At 40.3% G+C, this 24,447-nt stretch overlaps 1 protein-coding gene across 4 annotated transcripts in view; it reads right to left on the reverse strand.

Annotated features, from left to right (window-relative positions):
- Positions 1 to 24,447, reverse strand: part of Nckap5 (NCK associated protein 5) — a 969,537-nt gene that overhangs the window by 816,582 nt on the left and 128,508 nt on the right. For 2 of the 4 annotated variants that reach the window (XM_046447215.2, XM_046446521.2), the window contains exon 2: positions 15,892 to 16,021. In XM_046447215.2, the coding sequence (XP_046303171.1) occupies positions 15,892 to 15,960 (69 nt within the window). In that variant the 5' untranslated portion in view covers positions 15,961 to 16,021. Of the gene's footprint in view, positions 1 to 15,891; positions 16,022 to 24,447 lie in introns of those variants that run through there. The other 2 variants (XM_058581637.1, XM_058581204.1) reach the window with 2 other exon arrangements.

A 24,447-nucleotide genomic window follows, 5' to 3' on the forward strand; every position in this document is an offset into this window, starting at 1 on the left:
CCAACTCAGACAGGTAAGCCTGCTGCCTGGTTACCTGGGAGTGGAGAGAAGAACTGTCAGCTCTTGGAGTGGGCCACCTCAAGAATGTGCATGGATCACTAGATAAAAGCTTTTCTTGGTGGCAAAAGATATGTAAAAGGAACAAAACCTGTCCTATCATCAACAATGCTTAGTTTTTGTTTGATTATAGTGCCTGTTGTATTATTTTACTCAGTCCTTCAAGGACTATTTTTGCATGCTCATTTCTCCCAAGCTCTGGAGATATTGCTGTAAACAAATTACTCCCCTTTTCCCAACTCTGCTTCTTGACTTATCAGTTTTCACTGTTCTAGAGCATAACTCTAATTATTTTATATATGCTCTTGTGTTGCTTGATCCTTGTACAAGTCCAGGAGAAAACAGAAGGCCATGAAATGTTCAATAATATGAAGGGCACATGCAGCTGGTCAGTGGTAGAGTTGGGTCCTATTTTATGATGGTAAACACTATACCTGGTTTCTACAAGTTGGTTTCATTTTCCTTTCTAAAGATGCTTGCAGTCTCATGCTTATCAATAGGGGTGGCAACTTTTAGCTGAGTTATCTTCATCCAGAGGACTTTGAACACCTAGTGTATATTCACTAATTAATTTGCCAATTTTCCACTGAGAGCTGGTAACCACACAGGAAAGCAAACTATCTTCCTCCTTATACTATATTAGGACTCAGCCGAGTCAATTCCTCACATAAAACAAGTACTGTCCTCAAACAGTGAGGGAGGGAGGGAGGGAGGGAGGGAGGGAGGGGGAGGGAGAGGGAGAGAGAGAGAGAGAGAGAGAGAGAGAGAGAGAGAGAGAGAGAGAGAGAGAGAGAGAGAGAGACTAGATCCTTAATTGAATGTTACAAATAATACAGAGTACAGAAAAACCAAGAAACAGGCTCACAGTCAGATGTAAGTTTTAGTGTCAAGTTGGTACCAACTCTTATCAATTTGTGATTTGGAAAAAGTCAGGAATATATTTCTGAGCCTCAGTTTCTACATCTTTAAAATGGGAATCATGATATATGCTTCATAGCTTGGTGGGAAAATTATTTAAATGTAAGCTCCATGAAAGAAAGACATCATCTGTCTTGTTCAACACAAAATTCTGAAAATATCAGAGCAAAATAAATATTTGTTGAGAGAAGGATCCATTATAATGGATCAAGGTGCCTGGCATATCTCCAATGTCTCATAATATAGACTAAGTTAATTTCTTCCCTTTCTGCTTTCTCTTTCCTTTATTAAGAGGGTTGGGTTCCAGAGTATGTGTAAAGATAAATGATTGATAGATATAATTTGCAAGGAGGGAAAAAATTTTATAGACCTATATAACAGAAAAGTCCTTTACAGACATGAGGAGGGTTATAAAGAGGTCTGAGTTACTCTGGATTAACTCTATAGTACACCTTTATCTGTCAATCAGCCCCATCATAACTGTGAAGGAATGACACACTGTCAGAGAGGATCTGCAGCCTGGGAGCCCTGGCTGAGACTATCCTCCTCTTCCCTGGAATGAAAACTTCTCTGCACAATGGCAGGCTCTCCAGGCCCTTCAGGGCTCTCAGGGAAAGTGCTTACACCCAAAATACCATCTGTGATCTGTTTTCCATCGCAGAGGAAAAGTGCTTGATGTTAGAGGTTTAGCTCCATGGGAAACTACTAGGGCAAATTGAATTTTTGAAAATTAAATACAATTTAAAATGCTTTAAAGCTATTTAAAGAAATCTTTCGTTTTTTGTTATGTGAGCAATCTTTCTGGAAAGAGAAAAGCAAAGAAATCCTTGCTGTATCTTTTGTACACATCTGGATTCACACAAATAGATCTTTCTCAAAATGAGGTGTGGGGGCCTGAATTGAAAAGGGGGAAGGCCTGAACCTCTTCCTGGGATGTCCTCAGGGGACTCTGCCTTCTTGTGGGATCTCCTCATGATACAGAGGAAGAGACAGCAGGCTGCTCCAAGCAGAGGGGACCTAGTTTGAGAAGAGTCATTGTAAACTGACTATTGAAACTATGACACTGAACCTTATGGAAGACAGGATCCTGGGAGTACCACAGGAAAGGGAAGCCAGGAAACTCTTCTCAGCTTTGAAAAGTGCTCAAGGGATGTGTGCATAGTACCAGAAACAGAAGCTTTGTGGGAAGACAGATATTGGTATTTACTAGCCACATGAGCTTGGTCAAGTTATTTAATATTTGAGCTTCAGTTTCTTCATCAGTACAATGGAATATTATATCACCTCCTTATATAAGAATTATTGTGAAAATTAAGAGAGCTAACACAATTAAATATCTAAGTCCAGTGTCCTACTCTAAAATTAGTTGTATTATTATTATCAATACTGCTTATTTAGACAAAAAATAAAAACACACACACAGAATATTGTAAGGTCTTTTATGTGTCCTATAACACTTTCATGACACATCAAGGGCAGTGTGTAATTGGCCCCTTTCTTTGCATTCCAAAATATAGTATTCTACATAAACCAGGACTACTCTTTCCTGAATCAACTGCTGGGCCTTGGTCTCTTTCACCCCATCAATACACACCTGTGTGTGTCATTCATTCAAATTATTTTCCCAATCAAATGACAATTGAATAAACTGATTTCACCTAACATCAGTCCTTCCAGGTGACATAGTATGGCTCAATGTAGCACTTGAAAACTGACTTCAGTTCTAGAACCAAGTGCTGTTCAGTACTGTGTCTAAGGTAGCAATGTGCCCGAGCAAAGGATTAGGCCCTAATTAGATGTGGGCTATAAATATTATACAAGGGCCCTGGTACTTCTGCCTGGTTTAAGTTACGTTGATTTCCAATCATGCATTTTATCTTTTGGCATGCACACATAGGTGCCCAATAAATGTTACCTTTGGTAATAATAAAACAAAAGCCAAACTTTCAAAAGCTGAACTGTCCAAAAGCCCATTGTCTGCATTCTTGGCAGCAGCCAGAGAGCCAGTTTTCCCAAGTCAGCAGCCTCTGAGGAGGCTGGCGACGGGCCAATTCCCAGGGTTGGCGCATTCCTGGGGCCTGGCAAGAGGCCACTGGGACCCTGTTTCCTCTTTCCTTCTCTTTATGTAGTGGAAAAATTTTTCCACTTCGACCCCTCCAAGTCTTTCCCCGTCAAAGCAAAGGGAGGGAGTAAGATGGGAAATATTCCCCGGTGCCTTCCCCCAAACCCATCTCCCACTGCTCTGAGTTGGCAAAGCTCAAAGCATTTGGAGGAATAACGAGAACAAAGGAGGGCTCCACAGCCCTGTCCCTCAAACCCATTCCACAGGGCCTGGGGCAAAAAGACCCAGCAGGACCTTGTCATAGGAAGTCATTGTACATTTGCTTAGAAGACTAGGGGCATTTCTGGAAGCCTTTGGAATAAAATTACCTGTTATAAATAGACATTGGCTGGGTTTCAGGGGTGGGGCAGAAGGCCAAAAGTTCCAGAAAAATATAATGCTCCACATAAGAAGGCATACAGCTCATTAATGGGGCACTACAGAGCAATTGGACTAAGAAGAAAGAAATCCCAGGCTCGGTCTGATACAACCTATAGTATTAAATGCCCTGGCGAACATGGCTGGCTGATAACATCACTGATATGCTGTTGTTTTAACACCATATATGTACGTATGAAAGTCGAACCATTTTCCAAGAAGCTTTCTGAATGCCTTCTTCCACATGCAGACAAAGAAAACCGCCATCTGGAGAGGCCACGTCAGCTGGCTCTGCATATTTTCAGTATAGAGAAGACTACACACCAAGCACTGTGCTGTGTGCTGTATTTGTGCTAAAGACTTCTTTCCTTTAATTCTCCCAACAGCTCTTTGAGGAAGATACTATCATCCCTGATTATGGATGAGAATGGAGGCGCAGAGAAAGTAGGTTACATGGCCAAGCTCACATAGGAGTACTTAGCAGGTTAGAATTCACATCCAATGCAGGCTAATTCCCTAGCCAACCTATATTCTTCCCGATACATTTCAGGGTATCCCGTTCCTTTATACCCTTTAAAATGAATGCTTTGCACACAGTAAACAGTTAGTACAACTTTCTTCTAAGGCTGCTGCTGCTTAATTATGATGAGCTAAAATTCACCACTCCCATAATATTTCAACATTTTTCATTTGCATAGGGTCCTACAGTTTCAGAACAATTCCTTGATATTATTTCACTTGGATATTATATGACCCCCTTATATAAGAGTTGTTGTCCTCAGCAGTGGACAAAGAAGTCTGGGGAGTTTAAGAAGCTAATCTGCTCAAGAGTTCAGTTCAGGTTACAGCTAAGGATTTAGAATTCTAACAATGTTAGATTTAGAATTCTAACAAACCCTCTAGATCACCCTCCTCATAGACCAGCAGCACACAACAGGTACACAGGCCCATACCAAGCATTTTTATTCTTGAAGAAAAGATCATGCGACTAATTAGGTGTGTGGAACTTATATTCTGAAGGTGTTCCATCATATTGTCTGGGACAAGTCCAAGGGAATGGACTAGAAAACAATGCATAGAAACTTACTTCAAATAATACATTAAACATGGACTAATCTGATGAAGGTCAGTGTTTTCTCAGTACAGAATTATGAAAAGGGAGGTGGTTGTATATATTATCATGTAGGATGAACGTGCGGGATACATCTTGTTGATCCTTCTAAATCCGCCCTCTACCCTTTTCCATCCTGCTCCAGGGCACTGCATGGGCCCCTTTGTCTCTAATTCCTGACTAGTCTCAGCCAATGAGGCACCCACAGGGGACTAGAGCACAGGAAGAGACGATGGAATGAATTTGTCTTGATTCTCTGCTGCTGGGAACACTGTTGGCCATAACCCTCCACCTAAGAGGGCATTTCCTGCCAGGTGACTGTCACCTTACAACCACATTGTTTCATAGGCACTTCCTAGATTTAGGGGTAATGGCTCCACACTTTTTAGCCCCAGGGACTGCACTATTTTCTTGAGTCCCCTACATCCTGCCACCCCGTTGTAAAGAGACTCTTTATTCCCATTACCTGGGAATAAAGGGTTCCATCTGTTCCCTTCCAGGACCTCAACTGATATAGCAAGTAAGGAATATCTATGTTGTTGACACATGGTCTTGTAGATAGAACTGTGGAAAGTCACTTAGGTCCTCCTAAGAGAATGAGTGATATATCCACTTTAGACCTATTTCCCCAACCCTCTCTCTGACACTTGTTGCTGCACCTCACCAATTAGGAATTAAGACAGATATTCTGTCCCAAGGGCTTATCAAAGTTGACCCAGAAGTTTCCCAAATAGCTCCTGATTACCCAAAAGGGATTTCAAATTGCTCCCCCCTATACCCGGAAGGCTAGCTGGAATGTCACCCACTGAGGAGAGGATGACAGAACTAGCCTCATTCCAGTCCACCTAGTTGGTGCCCATAAGAACTTTGCTCTCATCACTGTGCCCACCCATGCTGGACTACTGCCAGTCCCCACAGCTACTCCATCTCCAAAGATGGCGGGCCCCTGATAACAGCTCCTCCTTGCAAAAAGTCCTTGAGCTCACTTATCTGCCAGATCTGACAAATGGATCCCAGAATTTACCCGACAAAAACATCCATGTGCATGAAAGCAATCAATGAATTAACTGCATCAGGAAACCTACAAAGCTGAAGACAACCGCTTAATACTAAGACCCAAAAAGGTGCCGAAAGACAGAAGGCAAGCAAACCTCAGAGGCGTCTTCAGAAATGGACAATTATGATCCATTAAGCCTAGTTAGGGAACTGAAATTTCCGAGGAGGAAAAATCTGGAACTGCCTGGAATGTAAAGGATCCAGGAAAAAAAAAAACAAAAAAAAAACTGCTGTTTGGGCTTGTAGAGAGCATCCCAGACAAATGGGATTGCACATTGGAAGAGAATTGCGAAATGTGTAGACAAAAGGGACAGAGCCCAGGCTGTGCATCTGGTGCTAAGTGAAGCCGTTCTAATACAACGGCTCCCAGACTTGCTCTTGAAATATTAATTGAAATTGGGATGGAGATGAGGGCAATGGAAATGACTGCAGAAAGATCATAAATATTGGCTTGGCTGAGTCAAGGCAGAGCAACAGGAATTCATGAAAAGTGCTGCCTCACTCGTGGCCATGACCCCTAGGGATGCTTAATATATATTAATTGATAATAACCAACCAATAGTCCAGGGTGTTAAATTTGGCAGGACAGTTAGGCTGCAGAAATCAAAATGATGTAGCTGTGTGATGTCTTGTGCCTTGTAGCAGGACATATGGGTAAGAGAATGCTAACAGTAGAGTGACAAAGGGTGGCTGGAGGGGACAAAAGCAAAGCTGGGATGATATCATAGGATTATAGTGGAGCTTGCTTAGGGTCTTGGCAATTTCTCAAGTATAAGCCAGGCACCTGGTTTTCTCAATATTTTTTTTTCCTACATGGAACTTGGGTACATCATAGATTAAATTGGGACTAACATTCTAAAGGGAGTATGACAGTCTTCCTCCTTGGGGTAAGCCCTCCCTATCAATACTGCCAAAAGGGAAACTTATTCTAAATCCTCTCAATTTTTTTTTTTTGTTTGTACCACAGGTTTTTTTTTTTTTCTTGTACCACTGTATACCCCAGATATTAGTATGATTTATGTATAGGCAACCAGATTTTTTTTTAAAGCTTTGTAAAGCAGAAATCATGCTTTGCATTTCTTAGCACTAATTTCACAGAGTTGCTAACCCTGTAGGTGCTCAATTCCTGGGCTGATTGATGAGAGGAACTCGAAGAAGGAAAAACAGGCACACAGAAAGCAAACCCAGAAGCCTATTAGTTTGAAGACCAGCTTCTAAGAAGATCGATGGGATCTCTACCTGTTGTTATGGACAAAGCACTAGAGATTCCGCCATGGAAACAATCCTAGACTGCCAAAGGATGATGCAGAAAACTCAGTTGCCATGGAAACTCATGATCTGATGATTCCCATTATTGAAAGATGATGAGACACCAACAGAATGACAAGCAGATCTCAGAATCCTAAGAAAGCATGGAACATGCCAAGTAAATATCTCTGCTCGTTTGTACTTATTTGTAACGTAGAAGCAACATCGTTTTTCTCATCTGTCAATAACACAGCATTTGCAAATGGTTTACACAATGTGACCAGTTCATCCAGGTATGGTGGTGCATGCCTGTAATCCCAGGGGCTCTGGAGGTTGAGACAGGAGAATTGGGAGTTCAAAGCCAGCCTCAGAAAAATGTGACCAGTTCTTAATTTGGTTTACTGATCTCAGACACCCCAAGGATGCACATAACTACATCTGATGCTGGCAGACAACACTCACTGCTTCAGCTGAGTAGAGGTAATAGAGGCTGGGGCTACCTGAGCTCCTACTTCTGAGCCTAGCAAAGAATGTAAATCCGTGGGCAGGTGCAAAAGGAAACACTAAAAGAATGTGAAGCCACAAAATCATTCTTGGTTCACAGATATCCTTGATAATCTGATAGCTATAGCGTGGTTCCCCAGAAAAATGCACAAATGTACCTAACATGAAGTCTAATAGAAAATATTCTGGAGAATTCAAAACCTTGGAGTCTTTTAACAAATTTACCCCTGTCAAGCATCCTGGTACTCAAGATGGTGAAGGATATTAAGTTAAGAGTCTCTTATGTAAAACTAAAACCATTACACACACGTTAGAATCATCCTTGGGCAAGATTGAAAAGCAATGCAACATCTCCCCTCTCCAACTTTCACAAACAGCACTCAGTTCCTCTCCATATAGGTCCCCCTTATCCCACATCCAGGATCCCCTACAAAGAGGTACTTAGCTCATGAACAACTACTCACTGATAAGTTCATTCACTTGTTCATTTCACTGAGCGTTTTCTATGTGTCAGACTTTAGGTATATACACATCAAGATGGCATGGCCCATAGCTTTGGGGAGGTTATAGTTTAGTTATGGATTTGTCTCCCAAGGGACATGTGGCTATATCTGGAGACAGTTTGAGTTGTCATAACTGAAAGAGGGATGTGACTGGCATCAAATAGGTAGAAACCATGTTTCCTGTAAAACATTCTACAGTGCAAAGGCAACTTCAAGACGAAGAATTTTAGGTCCAAAATGTCAATACTATCCAGATTTAAGAAACTCTGAATGTGACCATGGGATAAATGCAGTTACGAAGACCAGCTCAGAAAAGGATGTTTTCATGGGAACTTTAGAAGTTGTGGTTACTATGTCAGTCTACCTTATTATCAATGATAAGAATAAAGAAAGAAGGAAGGAAGAGTTAGAGTGAGCATAAACCACAGTGAAGGAAAATCCTCCATTGGACAACACCAGAGGAGGCACAAATTACCAGTGACGGGCACACAATAGCTTATGGGAGATTCTGTTAGTTCTCCACCTACCTCCATCTGTCAGCAGCCCAGACTAAAGAATATGCAACCATTTAACAGGATCATCACTCAAGATAGAACCCCTGCTGCATTCTAGAGGCAGCTACATGTTGAATGTGGCTCATCACTTTCCATCTTCACCTTACTCTGCTCCCATTCTTGTCCATAATCCCACCTTGTACATGAACATATCACACTCAGTCCTTACCAAGTAAAAACATATATTTTTCTATAGTTGGAGTTGTTTCAAAAACTTGGTTATTCAGAAAAATCCCTAGATCAGAAAGCATGTCTACCCCCATGTTTGAACACTCAACATTTCTTTTTCCTTCTAATTCTTGCCCCTTCAATTACTCCCCTTTCACAATTGTTCCATTGTTGAAATCAAGCCTATCCCCCGTATCAGTGGCCATAGGTTTAGCAGATGTGCTAATAGCCATGGAAACCTCTAAGCCATTTGCGGCAGCTGGGATTCTTTAAAATTGGGAAGCACCTTGGAGGAGCTCATGTCCAAAATGTGTATTCTGCAAGAGTATAGTCTAGAGGGATCCAGATTCAAGGTGAATTGTCTATCACTCGCCGGTTTAATGGCCTTAAGAAATTGAGTGAAATGCTAAAACTATCGATTTCTCATCTGGAAAATAGGGATAATTAGAGTTCTTACCTTAAAGGGTTGTTGCAACATTTTTTTTAAGTTTCCATATAAAGCACAAAAGAAAGTGCTTGGCAAGTATTAATCCTCAATAAATAAATTTCAGCTATTATTACTGAAGGAGGGAGACCATTCTGATCTAGACTCCATGCATGATTCACTAGCTGGGCATGCACACCTGTCTGCTAAAGTGGCTTTGATGTTAGACTCTGTCAGCCCTCACTGCAGATATGTCCTGTGTCCTCTAGTTGGACCTCTTGTTCTGCTGTCCTTCTTCTGGTCCTCCTCCACTTAGACTCTGCCTCTAGCACCAGTGTCGATGCAAATCTCCAACCGCCCTCTCAGCACTCTCTTTCTTGGGTTCTGATCCCCTCCTAATCTTCAAGAGCTTCCTCAAGACTCCAAGAACTAGCTCTTGTGGATAGTACCCTCCTGGCCCAGCCTCTCCCAACTTCTTCTAGCCCACATGTGCCTGTATTTATCCACATCACCCAGATATCCTGCACTGCTGAGAGACAGGTAGGTAGGGTACTTCCCCAGCATTTTGGGGACCCACCAGAAGGTTACTAGCCCATTCCAAAGCTGGACTATTCTCCCCCTGTTGCTTATTCCTGAGAATGTTCTCAGCCAGATCTTCAGACATCAACATACCTTTTGACAACTAGCTCTAGGCCATGGTTACTGTCTTCTTAGTATAGCTAGGAGACAGTTGAGAATATAGTTCTACTAGGGGCATGAGGCAATTGGGTGAATAAAAAGCTCCTGCTCATTTCTTCTCTGACCCTCCCCTACTCACTGCTCATTTGGGAAATCTCAAAGCAATCTGGATGTCAGAGAAGAAAGGTCAGGCTTCCTTAAGGACAAGTTGGCATTTTCCAAATGGCAGAGGCACTGCGTAAACAGTTTTTATATTCTTTCATCCGTAGAAGTGTTCAAGGGAACTCCAACTGGAGTAGGTAGGAGCCTTCAATAGAAGCCAGGTATTTTCATCTCTGTATAGCATCCCCACAGTGAGGGGAAGTCCTATGGGACATCTTGAGAGTCGAGAAAACTTCAGTCATGCCTGAAAGCACTGCAAACTGGAGACTTTTGTTCTTAGTACAATCTTGTAGCACATACTGATATTTTGATCAGTATATCAAAATATATATTTTATGCCACCATGATCCTCAAAGATTTTAATGGCACTGAAAAATTCCTATCACCTAGTGACATCAGAGCCATTCTACTGTCCCAGTGCAATACAATACTCATATGTGTACAGTGATGCTGGCATGAACAGACCCACTATGCTGCCAATCACATAAAAAAAGTACAGTACATAAAATTATTTATAGCACATAATACTTGAAAGTAATAATTGATGACTATTATGGTTTTTGTATTTACTATTCCATATTTTTAATCCTTATTTTTAGAATGCTCTCCTTCTAAGAAAACGTAAACCAGTATTCTGTGTTATATCAGCAGCAGCCTTACACACACCATATTTACTGCATTTCTTAATTATACCAAGTGGTCATGTCCAAAGATGGACCTGCACCATCTAGGTTGGTGTAGGTACTCTCTATGAGGTTTGCACAATGATGAAACTACCCAGCATATCCCCAGAACCCACCCACACCATCAAGTGACAAATACTATAATTAGAGCTCCCTAGCTGCAGTAACATCAGTAACATCCCAATTTTGCATTTAGAAAAAGTCTCAGTGAGTTTGAACATACTCTGTCGATATTCTCTAAATATTTTGAATATATTTTCTAAAATATTTTCCTGGCACCCTGCTTCTTGCCACTTGGGCATTTGTTCCTTTGCATACTAGCCTGACTCTACTCTTCTGCCTGCCTCCAGAGATCGCATACTCTAATGGTGAAAACAGGAAAGAACACATGAACCCAGATTTTCAAATATTTAATTTTTCTTTTGCATGCAGATATCCTTTAGAATCCATCCAGTTTTCTGTCCTTATAAATAAAGTTTTATTGGAACACTGCTACACCCATTTACTCTGTTATGGTTGGTGGTGGCTTCTCTGCTGCAAAGCAGCAGTGGGTAGTTGCAGCTATTCATCTGGCCTGTAAAATCTGAAGTATTTACTCTCTGAACCTTATAGCAAGAGTTTTCTAATCCATCCTTTAGAATTATTTTTAGTCCTTACACAGGGGAGGAAATAACTACAGATAAAGAAGCACAGATTTAAATTTGATGTATGGAAGAAGTTTTCCCTGAGAGAAAACAAAACAAAACAAATAATGACAGAGGTTGTCACCAGAAGTATAGGACAGTGTCCTTGGGTTTCCCCTTCCTTCATTACTCTTCCAGTCTTCAATGACTAAATTCTTTTCATTACTTCAATTCATGACTCTAACACCAGCTCTTCCTTGGTACTTTCTCACATCCTCCCAAAGTGATCTCAGCTCCTGCTTCTATAGCACCACATGTTTATCTCCATGTCGTGTTATTTTACTTTTCTTGCTTATTAGGTTAGCTGCCACAGAAAACTATGAGCACTTGCTGTCTCAGCCAGAGGTGGCATGCTCCAATCATTCAAAGAAGGGGAAGATTTACTAAAGATTGTCAGGGCTGTGGAAAGCCAACAAGAGATGAACTGGCAACATCCAAAGGCCATTCCCATGAAGAAGTCTGAATGGGGTATGGGGACTGAGAAGGTGACAGAACACAGAGAGCTGTGGTTATAACTATAACTGGAGTGTGAGAAAGGATTGCCCAACCAAAGCTACAACCTGAGACAGAGGAGTCCAGCCACTGCAATGCATGAGGAGGCAGGGAGAGAGCAGGAGAGCAAACACCTCCACCTGCTAGATCCTCCCTCTGGACACACTCTAACAAGATGCCAGAAGCAAGGGAGCCTCCTACCAAGGTTCGTGAGGTGCACAGCTGAGTAGCAAGGGATGAAGAGTACACTGAGAGGGAGAAACAGAAGTTCTCCAGCACATTCCCATAGCAGGTTTTCAATGATGCTGCTGGACCCACTTAGTTATGATGCAGTGGAAGGGCCTGATTACTGTAATGATTTGGATGCAAATCGTTAAGAGGCCAGAGGATGAAAAGGAGGATTTACATAAATCCATTTCTGCCCCATGCATCTATCAAAACTGTACTGCTGTCAGAACTGAGGATCTAGTACAGTCCACATTTCATCTCCCTTTGGTGGAATAGGAAAGAAAGAATATACCAAGAAGGAATCCATCCGAGGAACTGTTACTCTCTGTACCTAAAAGCAAAAAAGTACTTTTCCCCAAATTAAAGGAGAATGTTTGCTATTGAAATGTGAGCTGGAAAAAAAAAAAAATCACTCAGTCCCCAGCCTTCTCATCAGTTAAATGCTATCCCAGCTACAAGTGTCAAACAGCTCTACATGAAGCCAGGGAATGTGTTTTGCAAATAAAAAAGCACAGTGTGAACTGCTGACTTTTTTGATCAAAAAGCATCCTGAGGAGGGCTGAACAGTTTTGAGTCAAGAAGAAGCTTCGATTTCTGGGGTGATTTCTATTGTTATCAGAGAGAAAATCCTACTGACCACGAATATAAGACTACTTGACTCCTGCCTGCTGGTGGAGGAAACCTGTGGTCACTCGCCTTTCTGAGTTTCACCCCCCTCCCCCGCCCCCCCTTCCCCCCGCCAATGGAACGTATTTTCCATTTCAGTTCCATTTACCTGTCATTTTCTCCTTAAAGGATAATTTTTAAAGTTAAAAAAAAATCATCAACATCAAAGAATGTATTTCAGTGGTACCAGGGCACACACATATGTGAGTGAATGGACTCTCTCTCACACACATACCCACATGTGCACACACACACACACACACTCTCACACTCTCGAACCTCTCCCGTCAGGTTCTGAATTTGTGATTAAGGACCACAAATTCAATTCCCTCAGTAGGAGCATTTTGCAACATCTGGACTTTAAGGTTTTTTTCTTTTTTTAATTCTGTAGTTCCTCCAGCCTAAAAATTTAAAAGTTGTTGCAAGGGAGCTATAATTTCTAACTCAATGCTTCATGATTTGCTTATGTAAAGTAAAAAGTGTAATGAACTTAATAGTACCTTATTCTTGGAGGACATTATGAGGAATTTTCTTCTGCAAAATATGCAAGTCAAAATTACCTCTGGGCCTCGTAACTCTCAAAAATATGGGTCATAATGATTATTGCAGTAGAATTTCAAGACTTAAAAATTTAATATGCTTCTCTTTCTTCTAGTGAGTTTCCCAAAAGGACATCTCCTCTTCCTGGGATAATATGTAATAAATGATAAAGAACTGAAGTGACAGGTGGAGATGCACATTCTACTCTTGGTGTAATCCTAGTTATATGACTTCAGGAGAAGCAGTTAGCCTCTCTGGGCCCTAATCTATTTCTTCTACAAGGTGAAGGACTAGATAGAACTCATTCCCACTTTAGCATTCTATGATTCAAAACAGAGAATAGAAAGGAACAAAATAATAAAATAAAAATAAATAATGTGACTTGGAATAATGCAAGTTTCTTTATATTATTTTATTTTCAGAAGTCTAATCTGGAATCATCCCTGCCTGCTTCTTGTCTGCATGGTTTCAGCACGAAGCATGTTTGAGTCCTTTAAAGGCTAGTTACCTTTTACCTCATCCCCGTCTAGGTCTCTTCCTGATAATCACAACAGAGCTCTTTCAAGGCAGTTTCAACAGATCTCCCTCCCAAAGAATCAACACAAACACCACCTTCTTTCTCTCATTATCCCAGCAGCAGTATCATAAAAAAAGAAGAGAACATAACACAAAATTTGTAGTCACTTGGCCAAAGTAGTATCCTGTTCAACAACATTTAAGCACCCTCACATGCATAGTCACAGGATGGTCCCAATCTGGATGTGCAGATGTAGCAATCTGCTTCAAGAAGACAAGGAAGATAATTCACTCAGGCAAAAACTCTCATAAGCGTGATAAAAGGACATTTAACAAAATTAAGATTCCCAGGTGGTACAAACAATAGGTTCTCATTTTCACAGTGTTCTATGCCAGTCAATTCACAGCCCACAACTTGTCTCCAGGTAGAGCCATATGCCAACAGGAAAGCAAGCTTGGTTTTGTGTTTTCAGCTCACACTAATAATGTAGCAGGATTTTACTTACACCCATATGCAAGCTTTCCCTAGGCAAAATTTGCAAGGTGGGCAAAAGTTTCATGGATACTATTTCCTCTTTCTGGGATTTGCAGGCCTCCAATACCTCTATGGTCACCTACCTCCCCCTGCTCCACCTTGTTCCACCCAGCCCAGCCCTTCTTGCATTCGATGTTCTATATCCTTTTATTTGATAATTCTCTCAACAAAGTTCTGCTCATCTGGATAACATTTGGAAATGATCCAAAGCATTTTATTAATGAGAGCTACTATGAACTATTTAAAGACAATAGCTTAGTATGTTTGCTTTTATAGGGCATTTGCATAGGAGTTGAGACCCAAAGCAAGAATCTGTGGTTTTGGAGACCACCTGACAAGGATATTTCTGGGTTGAGGGAATCATTTCTGAGTTGCTCATATCATGCCATATGGCTGTCTTTGTCCCTGCCTGAGCCCAACACAGACCACATTGGTGTGTTGCTCTACAAAGGAGAGGCTGAGAAATGATCCCTTTATCGTACGTTTTCCCAGAAGTTGAAAAGAAATAAACATAAATATACACACCATATTTGGACCACTTCCTACCTGGAGACAGCAAGATCTAAGAGATGAGGTCACATTCACATGGAGAAGAACTTAAAACACTACCAAAGTCCTTGGTCTCTACAGGTATACTGGTCAATGCACAGCACACATAGTCATAGAAATTGATTCTGAATAACAAGAGAACTTGACACATCACATACACATAAACCTTAATGCAATCCTTTTCTCAATTCCCAGGAATCTACATCCATGAACAGTTTATGAAAGGAAATGTCCACTCTTCTGGGGTAAAGAACTGATCTCTACACAATAGAGTAAGATGTATAGCTGCAGAGTTTAAAGGTACAACTGATAAATCAATTCAACAATATTTTATTGGATACTTTCGTGCAGCAGGCTTGGGACCAGGTGCTATGAGTATACAAATGCACAAAGAGCATCCCCATCAAATATGCAAAAGAAGGTACCAAGCTAACCTTCTGCTTTAGTAGTTACATGAAAGTGAAAGGAGTGGCTTGCTTGATTTCATTTCTTGCTATATTCACATGCCTCATAGAACACAACAGGTGACCTACACTTTAGCCCAGAACCTGTGAAAAAGTGACCAAGCTTCCAAAATCAGTGACTTAGTCCATTTCTCACACTTACTATAGTGATTCTCAAACCTGTAAACAAATCTAATCAGGTTGTTAAGAATGACGTTTGTCAGCACTAAAATTCTCAGAAAGCTTATAGATAAGTGAACTAATTTATATCCAAGAAGATCTCTGACACTTTCTCAATTCTTCAGTATTTAAGTTTGCATTGAATTCTTGTTCAACTTAGCCTCAAAGTTAAGGTAAATGGGTGATGGAGCAGCTATATATAGGCTTGGCATTTGGCATAGTGGTACAGTAGTGTTTTTGTATAAGCTAAAATCGATTTCAGCTGGAATTAATGTAATTATATATAACGTTGACAGACTATGACATTTGCCTATTAAGACACTACACAAACATTCCAATAATTTGCCGGCTTTTGAGTTCGTAAAATAAAAATGAAACAAAATCCCAAGGGATATTGCTAATGGGGTAACTTGAATAGATGTTTCAAAAGCACAGGGTTCAGGAAATAACAGTCAAAGAATAATGTACTTTAAGCCAAAACATATAGAGTGGTAAATGAATATTTAGTACTTACCACAAGACTGCTATCCAGGGACAGCCTTTTTCCAAAGTCCCTTTTTTCAAGTTGTCTCTTTCCCTCCATGGGTCAGGTTATTTATTTTCCTTTGTGATTTATAAGAATCCCCCGTCTGTTTCCAGGGTCACTGCGAAAAGGGAACATGTGTTTTACTATCCAAGCGCTCAGTGTTTAGATCCTTGTTTTTCAGCTTTCCAACCAGAAACAAGTGTTGAAGCCAAAAAAATACCCAGGCCCAAGAAATAAATATAGAACTGAGATCTCTCAACTCAAAACATCTCTCTGGGTTACAAATGTTGGAGTTGTCTTTTTGGAGGCCCCTGTGTTTTTACAGGTTTTGCTAATGGAGTTGGGGAATGGGTTTGCAGGTCGAATCAGCAGACTGTGGAAAAAAGCAAACAGTCCGTTTCATGCCACACTTGCTCCACACCCGTTCTCTCTCTATCAGCCAGAATTGTTCTGTTACTATGCACATAGATGCTGTCTGCAAATTCCATGAGATCAAACTGACAAAACCACACTCCATAACCAAGAATTATTGAGCCCAAGGCCCAAGGAGGATTGAAATGTGAACATTATTGTCAATATTTAATTTAAAAATATGTCATTTAAAAATATTTGAGGAACATTATAAGATACATTCCTTTTGGGACAGATTGATTCAGAATGAATGGTGGATGATGTCATTATTGTCTATGAGTATTTATGAAACAACCACTGCACTGTAACATGTAGTTCATCTCTGCACTCCACTGAGATTGCTTGCTCTAGAATGATGAAGTATTCTGCTTAATAAACATCTGCCCTGTATATTAAGTGCTAGCTTCCAATTTTCACTGTGATGTAAAAAATTTGCAATAAAAGAAATGGGTTTAAAATGAGAATTTCTTAGCCTTTAGCTAAGTGACCATGGATAAGTCATTTAGCCTCTCTGAAATGTGTTTTTCTGAACTGCTAAAACACAATTACAGGAATCAAATAATACCTGTGAAATGACTGAATGGTAATATTTTATAGTTTTCATTTACAATTACCCACAGATGACATTTATAAACAGTGAGCATGAACTGATATAAAACAAAAAATAAAAAAGAGTCCTGATGATTCAGAAAACACTTGGAGATACAGAAATTGTTCATAATTCTCATAAAGTCATGGTACTACTGACACAGAAGCATTTAACAAAATACTGAATTAATCAGTTTGTATAAAACCAAAAAGAAATATGTTCTACCACTCTCAATGGCTCCAAGCCTGACAAGGTCAAACAGCCACACCCAGAGAAAGAGGGATATGATGAGTGTGCCCATGACAGTGTATGCACAAAGTACAGTCCCTTGCAGGAAGCTGATGGTCCCCCTTTCTAGCTTGCTCCCTCCTCCATCCTCATCTTGCAGCTCTCCCTTTCAGGAATACTAATTTCACGACCTTACCAGTCCATTCAGAAACTCCTAGGAGTCCTTTCAGAACTCGGGAGAAAATTCAAAAATTTCAACATCATTTTCAAGGTCTACTCCCTGCCAACTAGTCCTTTACAGTCCCCAGACACACTCGTAACATTCCTGAGAGCATGCTTTTGATCAAAATTCTCACCTAAGTCTCCCCTAATCCTCTCCATACTCCGGGGCCTGGCTCAGGTCCCATCTCCCCCCAGGACAAATCCATTTGGTAATGATTCCCTTTCTCTCCCAATTTTCATAGGAGTCCTTAGGGATTTTTTTTTTGTCTTATTAATCATCTTAGTCACCTAGGATAGTTCTTTAAATACATTAAGTTCTTAATATATTGTTGTTGGCAGCAGCTAGTAGTTGGAAATAAGCAAACAAAGCCCAAGCATTGTTTTTCAGGAAAAAGAGGTTCTGTACTATTACTATAGTCAAAACTACTAGTCAACAAAAATTTGTTTTGGAGACTCCCCTACTTTATAGGGCAGCCTCCCTTTTTGCCTTGGTGCCTATATTCTCTGTTATCTCCAAAAATTCTTTCTCTTGAGGATGTAATGATGAGTCCAGTCAGATGAATGGGCTGCCATATTTCCCATTCTGTCAAGAACATGCCCTCTCAAGTCTTAATTCTGAAGAGCAAAGGGGTTTGATAGATCACAAACCCTTTGGCATTTGGCACATATGTAGAGAGTACCTACTATATGGAATGCACTGTCCCTGGATATTGGTGACACAGCCATGTGTAAGAAAGACTAGGGTCCTGTCGTCATGGAACTTACATCCTACTATTAGCATTCAGAACATAAATAAGCAAACAAACAAGAGAAGATCAGTTTCTTAGGCATGAAAAAGGTGGGAAGAGAATGTGTGACAACACTGCTTATTTGTAAGAAACTCCAGCTGCTGAATTTTATGCTTCATCACAGGCTGGTGAGGGTGTTGTTTGGGGAAGTGGGGATCCTTTTCACAGTACTGTGATGTACCCATAGGAAAGACATGACCCCCATCAGGTGGTATAGCAAGTGTCAAGAACATGGGCTTGGAAACTTTTGGGGTAGAGAGTTAGGATAGGAGCCAGCCATGGAAGAGATGGGTAAGTTTTATCCCAGGTAGAGGGACCAGGAAAAGGAGATGGAAAAGAGCATGCCCTGGAAACAGGGTCACTTTCTTAGGAATGAAGAAAGCTAGGAGGAGAATGTGTGAGAACAGTGCTAAACTGTAGACCACAGCCACAGGCTCCTGTTCTCAGCATAAAGGTTAATCTTAGGGTTTGAATCTCTTTATTCTTAAATAGATGATAACATTAAACAGATTATTTAACATATTTAATCCTCAGTTGATTCACCTTCTTCATAGTAGGATTGTTGTGATGATAAATGGACATTCCATTTAAAGAGTTTTGCTATCTAGTGATATATAGGTGACGTTTAAATATTAAATATGTTGATGATCTTTTCTGGTAAATATAATCAAATTCATTAGGAGAGACTCTAGCTTCTGGATTTTAGTTCTGTCAGAGGCTAATGGGGCTGTCACTTCGGAAATGGGGATTCTTTTGACAGTTCTCAAATAGCCAAGTCTGCCTATAGAGAAAGCTGACTTAACTGCTTGATGTGATCAATTTCTCTTCATACTTCATGTAATATAGATAGAAATAGTATTCACATTATTTAGCAACCACATTGCATGGGCATGACAAATCATAAAGGTGTATTCTGATCAGGACTGACCATAGTAACAAACAGTATGGCCACAGTAGTGAGTCCTGGCCAGTTGCCAGCCCAGGTGTATACACTATCTTGTTAGTTACCCCATAGGACAATCTTGGGAAGGACCAAAGAAATTATTCAAATGGATCAAAGCAAGGCTACCTAAAAGAAATAAATGACATCCAGGATATGGTAATATGAAGAGGGGAGTGATCAACAAAGGAAAAATCACAAGGCTGATTCTCATACTCTTATCTCTTGCACTGTTGGGAAGAAAATTAATTTTGTCACTGTTCTGGAAGCTGGAAGTCCAAGATCAAGTTTCTGCATTCCTTTAAATGATATAATGCCAAATGCAGAGCATTGTGGCACACATTCAATGAGCATTTATTGTTTGCATGCATACTGAATGGGCAAATGTTTGCAGCCGTACGTGTGAGAGATGAAGAACAGGGTAGTAATATAAAGTCACCAAAGGGAAGAAACACTACACATACTTGCAATAGCGAAGTTACTTGTTTCTTTAGCCAAACACACACAGACACACCCAGTCTCAAAAAGATCCTATAATGTTTTTAAAACACCAGAAACCTAAAAATTACTCTTTAGGACTTGCCTAAATCTACAAATTTTCATAACACAGTGGTGTTCATATCTTTTCTGTGTCTGTCTTCTCACATCTCTGGTTGTAAAAAAATGTTCTTCTGATTCAGGATGATGGGATGGAAGCTCCTCCTTCCCTCTATGAGAAGGAAAAATGGTCAGGCAGTTGAAGAAAAGCAGGATATTAAGCCTCCTCTTATTGACTAATGGTTACTGATACTGATCTTCCCTTCCAACCCCCCAGACATCTCTAGTTGATGAAAGTAGTTCTTAGATTTCTATAGAAATCTGAAGAAATTTAAACTGGCCTTTATTAGTAACCTCTGTTTTGGAAAAAAATAAAATTCCTCGCAGATAGTGATAGCCTTTGAGTCTAGACAGATTTTTAATATTTCTAAAACTGTCACTAATTTTTATTTTCTGATAGTCTTTGTAAATAGACTGTATAATTTTTAGGAGACACTAACCAAACGGCACATTTAACTAAGTCTCAAAGGCATATTTCCTCACATCTCGTCACATACACTTAGATACACACTCAAATACATCCTCACATACATACACTTATTCATTCAGATACACTCACACTCAAAAACTCATGTGCCTACACATTCACTCATATATGCATGCATGTACACACTGAGATATGCATATACACACTCAGATACACCCACACAGACACAGACACTCATTCACTGAGATACACACTCACATACTTTCTGAGCGTTGTTTTCTCCACCCCAGTTTTACCTCTCTGATTCCCTCGCTCCCAGCCTCTGCTTTAATATATTAATAATGGTGCTAGAAGAAACAGAGCAAAATGGTAGAGCCAAAGGACTGTGACTCAACCATTAGAACATTGGGTTCCCAGATCTCCTTTCCCTATAAATTTGAGCAAATCCCTAACTTCTGTGACTTGACTTTACTTATGCCTTGTGCACTAAGTTATTGTAGGGTTCCAGCAAGACAATTCATTGATAGCCCTTCCAGGTCTAGATTCAAGATGTCTTTCACTCAGCTTCATTAACCAAAAAACAATGCTCAATAAAATTGCTAATTGTGGTGAGCCACTTCTGCCGTTTCTGCAGACTATGGTCGCCATTACAAGATGGCGCTGGCTCCGCTGTGGTCTGTGACAAACAACTCCTTATTTGGGAGAGTTGGCGCATGGTTTTTCACCACCCTATGAGAAAGCTCCACGTGGCAGCTTCGCATTGGGGCTTGAGATGCTTTATTAAGGCTGGGAGGGGCATCCGAGAGGGAGAAGAAGAAATATCAAGGGCCTGAATAAACTGCTGAAAGAAGATTCCTGAGTTGCGTCTTCCTTGCGGGCAAGGGGTCGAGACAGCTAATACCCTCATAAATGTTCAGAAAACAGAGATTGTGTCAAATTAATCGGTATATTCCCTATAGTGCCCAGCACACCACAGCCCACATGGTAGGCACTTAAAGAGTAACTGTAGAATAGAACACACTGTCTTAGTCTGTTTTCTATTGCTACAACAGAAGACCCTAGATTAGGCAACATAAATAAAAGAGGGTTAATTAGCTCATGGTTCTGGAGACTAAAAGTCCAAACTCAGAAAGCTGCATTTACCTGGCTTCTGGTAAGGATCTAGTGTTGCTCTCACTCATGATGAAAAGAAGACAAGAGGCATGTGCACAGAGAGGAAGAAAAAAGGGGAGCAAATGTCTTCTAACAACCCTCTCTCACAGTAACTATATACATCCCTTCAAGAGAGCAGAGCTCCTTTACCCAAACACTGCCTGAAGGCCTCACCACATCTCAATACCACTATGCTAGCAATTAAATATATTTGTTTATTGATGGATCTGTAACATTTATGTATTGACAGAGTTAATAATTATACATTTTTATATGGCATGGTGTGATGTTTCAGTACCCTGATACACTGTGTATTGGTCAAGTAAGGATACTTACTTAAGCCATCACTTCAAATAGTAATTATTTCTTTGTGAAGAGAACATTCAACATTCCCCTTTTACCTATTTTTGAATTAAATAATACTATAATAATCACCATAATCACCCTCTGTGTAATAGAACATCAGAATCTTTCTCTGTTATGTGACTGTGTCTTCGAACCCATTAACCAGTCTCTCCCTCTTCTCCCCTCTCCCCACCCCCACTGGACTCTAAAGGTTTAGCCTGTAGGGATAAGGGACACACCATATCCAAACCATAGCACATGCCAAGGGAACACCAAAGGGAAGTAAGCTTCCTGTCCTGGAAAAAGTGACTCAGTGGGTCTCTATTCCAGCTACACCTCAGGATCACCTGGGGAGCATCTGTAAGATACCATTGCCTTGGGCTTTCTACCAAATCTTTGAATCTCTAGGGACAAAGCACTGGAGTATGACAAGAGCAGCCAGCATTGGAAACTGCTATTTAAGAGTAGTGGTTGCATAGTTCTCGAAACACTGGCCAGAGCAATTAGAGAGATGAAAGAAATTAAGGCATGAAAATAGGAAAAGAAGAACTTAAATTATCACTATTTGCAGTTGACATGATTATATACCTAGCAGACCCAAAAGGGTCTACAAAGAAACTATTAGAGCTAATAAATGAATTCAGCAAAGTGGCAGGATATAAAATCAACACGCATAAATCAAAGGCATTCCTGTATATCAGCGACAAATCCTCTGAAATGGAAATGAGGACAACCACCCCATTCACGATATCCTCAAGAAAAATAAAATACTTGGGAATCAACCTAACAAAAGAGGTGAAAGACTTATACAATGAAAACTACAGAACCCTAAAGAGAAAAATAGAAGAAGATCTTAGAAGACGGAAAAATATACCCTGTTCATGGATAGGCAGAACTAACATCATCAAAATGGCGATATTACCAAAAGTTCTCTATAGGTTTAATGCAATGCCAATCAAAATCCCAACGGCATTTCTTGTAGAAATAGAGAAAGCAATCATGAAATTCATATGGAAAAATAAATGACCCAGAATAGCAAAAACAATGCTAAGCAGGAAGTGTGAATCAGGCGGTATAGCGATACCAGACTTCAAACTATACTACAGAGCAATAGTAACAAAAACAGCATGGTACTGGTACCAAAACAGGCGGGTGGACCAATGGTACAGAATAGAGGACACAGAAACCAATCCACAAAACTACAACTATCTTATATTTGATAAAGGGGCTAAAAGCATACAATGGAGGAAGGATAGCATCTTCAACAAATGGTGCTGGGGAAACTGGAAATCCATATGCAACAAAATGAAACTGAATCCCTTTCTCTCACCATGCACAAAAGTTAATTCAAAATGGATCAAGGAGCTTGATATCAAATCAGAGACATGGCGTCTGATAGAAGAAAAAGTTGGCTACGATCTACATACTGTGGGGTCGGGCTCCAAATTCCTCAATAGGACACCCATAGCACAAGAGTTAATAACTAGAATCAACAAATGGGATTTACTCAAACTAAAAAGTTTTTTCTCAGCAAAAGAAACAATAAGAGAGGTAAATAGGGAGCCTACACCCTGGGAACAAATCTTTACTCCTCACACTTCAGATAGAGCCCTAATATCCAGAGTATACAAAGAACTCCAAAAATTAGACAATAAGATAACAAATAACCCAATCAACAAATGGGCCAAGGAACTGAACAGACACTTCTCAGAGGAGGACATACAATCAATCAACAAGTACATGAAAAAATGCTCACCATCTCTAGCAGTCAGAGAAATGCAAATCAAAACCACCCTAAGATACCATCTCACTCCAGTAAGATTGGCAGCCATTATGAAGTCAAACAACAACAAGTGCTGGCGAGGATGTGGGGAAAAGGGTACACTTGTACATTGCTGGTGGGACTGCAAATTGGTACAGCCAATTTGGAAAGCAGTATGGAGATTTCTTGGAAAGCTGGGAATGGAACCACCATTTGACCCAGCTATTCCCCTTCTTGGTCTATTCCCTAAAGACCTAAAAAGAGCATGCTACAGGGACACTGCTACATCGATGTTCATAGCAGCACAATTCACAATAGCAAGACTGTGGAACCAACCTAGATGCCCTTCAATAGACGAATGGATAAAAAAAATGTGGCATTTATACACAATGGAGTATTACTCTGCATGAAAAAATGACAAAATCATAGAATTTGCAGGGAAATGGATGGCATTAGAGCAGATTATGCTAAGTGAAGCTAGCCAATCCCTAAAAAACAAATGCCAAATGTCTTCTTTGATATAAGGAGAGTAACTGAGAACAGAGTAGGGTCGAAGAGCATGAGAAGAAGATTAACATTAAACAGGGATGAGAGGTGGGAGGGAAAGGGAGAGAGAAGGGAAATTGCATGGAAATGGAAGGAGACCCTCAGGGTTATACAAAAGTACATACAAGAGGAAGTGAGGGGAAAGGGAAAAATAATACAAGGGGGAGAAATGAATGACAGTAGAGGGGGTAGAGAGAGAAGAGGGGAGGGGCGGGGAGGGGAGGGGGGTAGTAGAGGATAGGAAAGGCAGCAGAATACAACAGACACTAGTATGGCAATATGTAAATCAATGGATGTGTAACTGATGTGATTCTGCAATCTGTATACGGGGTAAAAATGGGAGTTCATAACCCACTTGAATCAAAGTGTGAAATATGATATATCAAGAACTATGTAATGTTTTGAACAACCAACAATAAAAATTTTTAAAAAATTAAAAAATAAATAAATAAAATAAAATAAAAAGGGAAAAAAAAAAGAGTAGTGGTTGCATATTAGAGTTGCCTGGGGGATCAATAGTCCTGGTCCTAGACAAAA

The sequence above is a fragment of the Marmota monax genome, unplaced genomic scaffold (genome assembly GCF_021218885.2).
Source record: "Marmota monax isolate L192 unplaced genomic scaffold, Marmota_monax_Labrador192_F-V1.1 WCK01_AAM20220418_F8-fsc00154, whole genome shotgun sequence".
NCBI lineage: Eukaryota > Metazoa > Chordata > Mammalia > Rodentia > Sciuridae > Marmota > Marmota monax.